The following is a 438-nucleotide window of genomic DNA, read 5'->3' as shown; positions in this document are numbered from 1 at the left end:
ACGCATCCCTTTTGCGCATGCGTATTCGACACAGGCGCAAGAAATCTCCATTCATAAAATATTACCTTTACTACAGGCCATACGATATTTAGAAGGAGTCGCTGGTCGTACGCTTTGTCTAAGTTCTTCGGGCTGTTGAACATCCTGTCCCTCATTCTCCTCATTAAAATCCGGTTTTTGTTGATGGCGCCCCAGAGACCTGAACTTGACAGAGTAAGTTGGTGAGTTGAAGCCACAAAAACGTATATAAGCAAATTGATGAGTAAATAAACGAAATGATGAAGAATAAATAAACAAAAAGACGAAAAATGAATGAATTAATTAGTATCTTTTATTTGAAGGCCGATGAGTTTCCATCCCGTTTTACTCTAACGTCAACAGTTAATCCAATGCCCTTGTTTTACCACGCCACATGCACAAAGAAGAATACCCCCCCCC

The 438-nt window shown here is 40.4% G+C and overlaps 1 protein-coding gene across 1 annotated transcript in view; it reads right to left on the bottom strand.

Annotated features, from left to right (window-relative positions):
• Nucleotides 1-438, bottom strand: part of LOC119582142 — a 10587-nt gene that overhangs the window by 525 nt on the left and 9624 nt on the right. Inside the window, exon 7 of the mRNA XM_037930380.1 lies at nucleotides 66-199. Within this exon, the coding sequence (XP_037786308.1) occupies nucleotides 66-199 (134 nt within the window). The remainder of the gene's footprint in view (nucleotides 1-65; nucleotides 200-438) is intronic.

The sequence above is a fragment of the Penaeus monodon genome, chromosome 15 (assembly GCF_015228065.2).
Source record: "Penaeus monodon isolate SGIC_2016 chromosome 15, NSTDA_Pmon_1, whole genome shotgun sequence".
Taxonomy (NCBI): Eukaryota; Metazoa; Arthropoda; class Malacostraca; order Decapoda; family Penaeidae; genus Penaeus; species Penaeus monodon.
Note: the sequence above shows the minus strand (reverse complement) of the source record. Positions and strands in the feature narration are given on the sequence as shown.